The 8,052-nt window shown below is 40.4% G+C and overlaps 1 protein-coding gene across 1 annotated transcript; it reads left to right on the top strand.

Annotated features, from left to right (window-relative positions):
- Positions 1–3,879: 3,879 nt before the first annotated feature.
- Positions 3,880–7,717, top strand: CD1B (CD1b molecule). The gene is made up of 6 exons (XM_003892865.5): positions 3,880–4,543; positions 4,840–5,106; positions 5,654–5,932; positions 6,133–6,411; positions 6,771–6,864; positions 7,536–7,717. The coding sequence occupies exons 1-6, from the start codon at positions 4,483–4,485 to the stop codon at positions 7,555–7,557; spliced, it is 1,002 nt and encodes a 333-aa protein (XP_003892914.1). The 5' UTR covers positions 3,880–4,482; the 3' UTR covers positions 7,558–7,717.
- The last annotated feature ends 335 nt before the right edge of the window (positions 7,718–8,052 follow it).

The following is an 8,052-nucleotide window of genomic DNA, read 5'->3' as shown; positions in this document are numbered from 1 at the left end:
CTAGCCAACATAGTGAAATCCCGCCTCTACTAAAAATACAAAAAATTAGCCACACATGGTAGCAGGCGCCTGTAATCTCAGCTACTAGGGAGGTTGAGGCAGGAGACTTGCTTGAACCCGGGAGGTGGAGGTCGCAGTGAGCCGAGATCGCGCCATTGTACTCCAGCCTGAGTGACAGAGCAAGACTCTGTCTAAAAAAAAAAAAAAAAAAAAAAAATTCTATTTCTCATTTTACTGGAGGTAATAGGCCAGTGAAAATGGGTAAAAAATATAATCAAAGGTATAACAATTGAAAGAAAACTAATGAAACTTTCGTATCTAGAGATATCCATTAGAAAATCCAAAAGGATCTATAGATAAAACATCAAGCTTAATAAGTTAATTTAACATGGATACTGGTAGCAAGGTCAAAATATTTTTTTTATTTGTAACATACAGTAGACCTCTCCTTATTCATGGTTTTGTTTTCCTGAGTTTTAGTTAGCCATGGTCAATGGCAGTCTGAAAATATTAAATGCGCAATTCCAGAAATAAACTGTCTATATAAGTTTTCAATTGTGCACCGTCCTAAGTAGTATGATGAAATTTCACGCCAGCCTACTTCATCCGGACGAGGATGCAGATCACCCCTTAATCCAGCGTATCTACACTGTATGTGCTACCCAACCATTAGTCACTTAGTAGCTGGCTCAGTTATCAGATCAGCTGTGCTGGTCTCACAGTGCTTGTGTTCAAGTAACCCTTATTTTGCTTAGCAACGGCACCAAGCACAGAAGTAGTGATGCCTGTAATTCAAATATGCCAAAGAGAAGCCATAAAGTGCTTCCTTTAAATTAAAAGGTGTAAGTTTTTGACTTAGTAAGGAAAGAAAAAAAAATGCTGATGTTGCTATGATCTACAATAAAAAGGAATTATCTTCCCATAAAATTGTGATGGGAAAAAAGTAATTGTACAAATTCTACCGTCACACTTCAAATTGCAAAGGTTATGATCAGAGTGTGTGGTAAGTGCTTAGTTAAGATCTTAAAAAGCCATCAAATTTGTGGGTGGAGGACATGAGCAGAAAGGGGCTCCAATTGGCAGCAATCAGGTTCAACACTATTTGTGGTTTTGGGCATCCACCCAGGGTCATCTGCTACTTTGTGTTCATTGACCTACATCTCCTCATTTCCTCCCACCACCACCTGCTTCCTGCCCCTGGTAATCAGTGTTTTATTCTCTATTTCTGTGTACTCAACTCTTTTAAGATTCCACATATAAGTGAGATTATGCAATCAGTATCTGAGAAAACCTGTGTCCTGAGGAGCTTATTGGAAGTGTGCATTGTCTTTAGGCCCATCGGAGAATATGGGTCAGAAGCATCAATTAAAGTTTCGTTTTAGAAGTGTGCACATGTTGATTTTTTAATTTGAAACCAACACTGGAACTAGGAATAATCTTTCCCTGGAAGACGGGTTTCATATGTCAAGTAACAATGGTACTAATGCAGAGTGGAAATACAAACCATGCCATAGCACTGAACGAGCATAGTATGGAAATGTGAGACTCTGCTGTGTGGGCCCTGTGGACACTGCGATGTCCGTTTCTGTACTTTTGAAACAGAAAGAAAATATGAAATACTGGATACGATATGTGGGAAAGAATGTAACTTGAAAACCTGGTTCATTTCTAGACCTTTCAAACAATCTCAATTGCTCCACTTTTCATGGAAAAGACAGTGTATAAAGTAAATTTTTCCCTTAAATATGACATTTGAAGAATTCCAAAATTTTCATTTTGTCTGGCGATTTTCTTAACTAATTTTAAATTTACAGTCATCTTCTTGCAAATGTTGCCAGAAACAAAACGGAATCACTAAGGTAAAAAAAAAAAAAAAAAAAAAAAACTGGCAGAGCTAGGGAAGACTATGCAGAGAGGGTTCTCACACTTGTATACCTAATAAGAACAACTACCATGAAAGACTTTGCAAAAACCACAACCTTGAAAAGGCCATCACAACCTTACACGAAAAATGCCTCAAAGACACCTGCCTTGCCAGCAACTGTCTGTTTAACCTCTGACTGGTGTCACCCTTGTTACTGATATTTGTAAGCAAGGATAATTATTTCAAAACAAATATGTAATCTCTTCATTTTTTTTCTTTAAAAATTTTGCCTTCCTTTACCTCCCTGAATATGCTCATAGTTTACTATGGCATATATATTTCCATTGCAATGCTCTATTCCCATATAAATATATTTTTCTTTTAGAGAGCCTCTTTTTCTGTTTGTTATTTAGGTAGACATTCTGCACATATTTGGCAAAAACTTACACGCTGTTGAAACTGAAACCGAGACCTCTTCCTCTATCTTCCTTCTCTCAGGCACAACTCAATTTCTAACGTGGTCTTTGGCAACACTAATATTCCTTTCTGGTAACATAATTTTGACTGGATTACTGTTTTCATGTTTTAGGCTTACCTTGTTTAAAAATTTGATGAGTGGCCAAGTGTGGTAGCTTATGCGTGTAATCCCAGCACTTTGGGAGGCTGAGGTGGGTGGATCACGAGATCAGGAGATCGAGACCATCCTGGCCAACATGATGAAACCACGTCTCTACTAAAAATACAAAAATTAGCCAGGCATGGTGGCAGGCACCGCAGTCCCAGCTACTCAGGAGGCTAAGGCAGGAGAATCACTTGAACCTAGGAGGCGGAGGCTGCAGCGAGCCGAGATCATGCCACTGCACTCCAGCCTGGGCAACAGAGCAAGACTCTGTCTCAAAAAAAAAAAAAAAAAAAGTTGGATGTGTGTGGGGCTAGTGTTGTGATAGTCTCTTGTGCCCTACCAACTCTTTTGGATTTTTTTTTAAATCAGGAACATTTCAGATTTAGTTTGTATCAATTCAACTTTGGGAGTCTTGGAAGAACTCACTCATTTTAATGGAAAATAGCTCAGGTTGTCTACCAGCTTTTCCTGAACTCTGTTTTGGGGGTTCTACCCAAAATAAAAAGCTTATAAACACAAAAACAATAATGTTCATGTCTGTGACGGCCAATGTTAAGTCTCTGCTGTTGTCTATGGCTGTTATCCAAAAAGTAGATTCAATTCTGTCATGTATTGGAGTGTGGGAATATTGTTAAGAGATACATATATTGAAATTTGGAGAGCTGCTATGTATTTATCAATTAGTGATAATCTTGGATGAAGGCTAGTCTTATTAATGTTGTGAACCAGTTGTTCCCAGGAATAGAGAACACTATACTATTCACTTTGCATTTTCTTATGCACGTAATAGAATTAGTTAGTGGTAACCCTCTACACTTGGAATTGTTTGCCGCTACATTTCTGCATGACACATAGATCTAGGCAAATACGTGACTTTTTCCCAAATGGAGAAAATCCAAAAATTCTTAAAATTTTTCATAGGCATACAAGAAGATAGGAGGTGACATTTTAAATCAAGTATCTCTGAACTTTTTGCATAAAAAAATAGCGGCCTCTTTGCTCTATTGTTAATACCTCATGTGGTGTTATGAAGGCCCAAATGTAGACAGCAGTTATGAGATATTACAAGAGAAGAAGATAGCTCTGCTGCTTATAGAACCTTATCCAAAAAGTTATCTTTGACTTAGACTGGAGGTGCACATAGCATAGCTCCTAGAGTTCTGTTTATCTCATAAATATTTGTTACTCAAAACTCCATAGGCCAAGAGCTCCTGAAGAGGAGGTCATATGCTAGTAGCAATTGTCATTTTTTCCCTCAAATTTTGCTATAGTATAATTTTGTTTGAATTATAAACTTCAGTCTTTATTATATTTGATTCTGGCATTTTGGCTTGTAGTGCTATAGTACCGGCAATGTTTTAAATGCTTTACCTTTATGTAAGTGAATATCGGCACACACACATGCACACACACACACAGACATAGACACACACACACGCACAGCCAGTTTAGAATGTGGAGTAAGGAACACCAGACAAAGAGGGCAATATAAGAAAGAGAAGACATTGAAAACGTTGGGAAGGGGCAGTAACAGAGTGCCAGAGAAGATAAGGCAGCTAGGAGGGGGAAAGACTAAGTGAGGTAGATAAACCAAAAGCATCCTTTTAGGTTAAAGCAGACTAAAAGCTTAGCAATTGTGTAATATCATCATCCTATCCTATAGACGTGGGAATAAAGACTAAGGAAGGTGAAATGAAAATGCAAAATCATACGGGGGCTTTCCCAAGGAGGTATGAAGGAAGTTGAGGACAGGGAGAGCAGCTGGAAGTCAGGGGGTAAGACAAAGTCTAAAAGTCAGGGCTTGAGGGAAATAAGAGGTGAGGTAAGAGGCTCAGGGCTGTGGGAGGCACATTTTTCTCTGAAAAGCAATTTGGATGAGGAAGAGATTTGTCAGTTGGAAAGAGAATAAGTCACTGCAGGGTACTGAGGAAAAGGTTTGCTGAAATTGGAGATCAAATACCAGCTCTGCCAGTAAGAAGCTGCATCTCCCGGTGAAATGCTGCTGCTGCCATTTCAACTGTTAGCTGTTCTCTTTCCCGGTGGTGACAGTGAACGAGGTGAGAGTCACTCTGGAAGCTCCCAACACTGATGCAGGGTTTGGATTTTAAAAAGCATGCAGCGCTTTCCTAGGTGCAATTGGACACTAAGGGTCTGGGTCTTTCTGTCTCCAGCCCTCTTCAGCCATTCTGGTGTTTGGGACTACAGCATGAAGCCCTAAGGCAGTCAAATGTGTCAGACTTTCTGTGTTCTTTAGACTGTAGGTTCTTGTTTCCTAAATCATTTTCATTCCCCTTCTTCTTAATTGTCTACTGCTCTCTTTATCGTTACCATCTTGCTTTTCCACTCTTCACAGCCTTCCAGGGGCCGACCTCCTTTCATGTCATCCAGACCTCGTCCTTTACCAACAGTACCTGGGCACAAACTCAAGGCTCAGGCTGGTTGGATGATTTGCAGATTCACGGCTGGGATAGTGACTCAGGCACTGCCATACTCCTGAAGCCTTGGTCTAAAGGTAACTTTAGTGATAAGGAGTTTGCCGAGTTAGAGGAGATATTCCGAGTCTACATCTTTGGATTCGCTCAAGAAGTACAAGACTTTGCCGGTGATTTCCAGATGAAATGTGAGTCCAGTCCACTGAACTGGGAAGATTCTCAAGGACTCTCTTTTCTCTCTTTTTTGCAAGGCGTTGCTCTCTCTGATTCTTCTCCCTTCCTTTCTATTTTACTCAACTGCATGCACACGCTTTTCTAGAGTAGTCTCTCACTCCAGCTTCACACCTTCACACCTCATATTTTAGATTCTTGCTGCCTCTGCACTCTTCTCTTACCCTCAGACTAAGGCAGCTGGTTTGTCTTGTGTGAAACTTCTCCTCAAGGGCCCTTACTTCTCCTACCCCATGCCTGAGTGATCTAACGTGTGGCTTTCTCCCTTAATCCACCTTTTCAATCATCTCTTCCCTGCACCCTCCTTCTGCTGAGAACCTCAAGCTCACTCTTGTTTCTGAAAATGTCTAAATGTTATCATTAGTTTTTAGCTCATCATCATTTTACACCCAAGAACTTTATCCCCACCAAAATCTAAAATCCTAGGTTCTTTTCTCATGCCTTTTTTTTCTTATTTGTGTTTAATAACCACAAATATTTGCTCTCTGTTTTCCTTCTACATAGACCCCTTTGAGATCCAGGGCATAGCAGGCTGTGAGCTACATTCTGGAGGTGCCATAGTAAGCTTCCTGAGGGGAGCTCTAGGAGGACTGGATTTCCTAAGTGTCAAGAATGCTTCATGTGTGCCTTCCCCAGAAGGTGGCAGCAGGGCACAGAAGGTCTGTGCACTAATCATGCAATATCAAGGTATCATGGAAACTGTGAGAATTCTCCTCTATGAAACCTGCCCCCGATATCTCTTGGGCGTCCTCAATGCAGGAAAAGCAGATCTGCAAAGACAAGGTTAGTCCTGCTGTTATTTCACTTCCCACCACCTCCTGTAAGATCAAGAGTAGGAAGCTACCCAAGGATAGGAGTTTAATTAACAAGTTATTTGGTTCCCAAAGTGAATGTGGTCACTGTCCAAGCTTGTAGGTTTCTGAGTTCATAACCTCTGAACTTGAGTTATAACATGACACTTTTTCTTCCCCTTCCTGCCTTAGTGAAGCCTGAGGCCTGGCTGTCCAGTGGCCCCAGTCCTGGACCTGGCCGTCTGCAGCTTGTGTGCCATGTCTCAGGATTCTACCCAAAACCTGTGTGGGTGATGTGGATGCAGGATGAGCAGGAGCAGCGGGGCACTCAGCTAGGGGACATCCTGCCCAATGCTAACTGGACATGGTATCTCCGAGCAACCCTGGATGTGGCAGCTGGGGAGGCAGCTGGCCTATCCTGTCGAGTGAAGCACAGCAGTTTAGAGGGCCAGGACATCGTCCTCTACTGGAGTAAGAAATAGCAGGGCCCCAGGCTGGAAATGCCAGGAAGTGATCTTCAGGCATAGAGGGAGGCACTGGGAAAGGATAGAGCTTGAGAAATGAAAGAGGCAGAGAGAAATTGATTGATTGATTTCCAGGACCCCAATCCCAACGGGAGTAAAAATAGATAATCCAAGTTATCAAAAAGGTAGGAATTAAGGACCTGTAAACTGGGTAGAGGAGATCAAAGGATAGATATATGGTGGGCAAGAATATGAGAGAGGAAGTTGGAGATGACCATACATTGGAAGTAGGTGGGCAAAGGAAGGCCAAGGAATTCTGTGTATAGGATCTGAAGTGACATCCTTTTGTCCTCTCTCATTTGCCAGGAAACCCCACCTCCACTGGCTCGATTGTTTTGGCAGTAATGGTGCCTTCCTTGCTCCTTTTGCTATGCCTTGCATTATGGTATATGAGGCGCCGGTGAGTTGTGGGTGTCTTTTTTTTGCGTGTTTTTTTTTTAATGTGTCTCTTCTGTTCACCCTTCCACTCTTTTTTACCATTTTATCTATTTAAAAATTGTTTATCCTCAATCCTTTCACCATATCCTTTCCCCAAACTCCCATCTCTTTTATGTGGACTTAAAAAAAAAAATTCTGTTAAAACACACATAACATAAGGTTTACCATCTGTACCATTTTTAAGTGTACAGTTCAGTGGTGTTAAGTGTATTCACATTGTTGCACAAGCCATCTTCAAAACTCTCCTGTCTTGCAAGACTGAAACTCTATTCCTAGCATACTGCAAGGTCCCATTTCCCCTCTTCTCCAGGCCCTGGTTAGGACAGTTCTACTTTCTGTCTCTATGAATTCAACTACTCTAGGTAATATAAGTGGAATTAGAAAGTATTTGTCTTTTTGTGACTTATTTCATTTAGCATAATATCCTTGTTGTAGCATGTGACAGGGTTTCCTTCCTTTTTTGAAACAGAACAATATTCCACCATATGTGTATAACACATTTTGTTCATCCATTCATCTATCTATGGACACTTGGGTTGCTTTCACTTTTAACTTTCATGAATAATATTACTATGAACATGAGTGTACAAACATCTCTTATGTGGAGCTCTTTTGTTCTTCTGTTTTTAACAGGTCATATCAGAATATCCCATGAGCCCTCATCATGTCTGCTCCCCCATTCGCAATAAGTACCAAGAAGCCCAAGTTATCCACCCAAAAGTCAATCTTACCATATTTCAAATGATTATCAAATTGGATGAAATCAGAGTTTTCATGTATTTTAAAATAAATTAAATGTAAACATCAGCAAAAAAGTACTTAAAACTGTAAATTTATTATGAGACTGTATATGATTCACCCAGATTTTACACAAGTTAAAATGTTAGAAAGAATGTGTCTCAGAATAAATGAAATATAATACATATGACTTAATGGTGACTCCCTTTGGCTTCCTATTTTAAAACTTTTCTTTTTCTGCTTCTGGTTAAATATCATCTGTCAAAGTGAACCAAATATAATTATACCAGTATCACCTTTGCAGAGATGCCAAGCCTTTTTGATGTAATTTCTTCTCTGTCTCTGCCTGGACGACTTTCTAGCCCTGAAGGCTCAGCTGAGATGTTTCTTCCTCAGGAAGCCTTTTCTAGTG

The sequence above is a fragment of the Papio anubis genome, chromosome 1 (assembly GCF_008728515.1).
Source record: "Papio anubis isolate 15944 chromosome 1, Panubis1.0, whole genome shotgun sequence".
NCBI classification, from domain to species: domain Eukaryota; kingdom Metazoa; phylum Chordata; class Mammalia; order Primates; family Cercopithecidae; genus Papio; species Papio anubis.
This window is presented reverse-complemented; position numbering and strand designations above follow the sequence as displayed.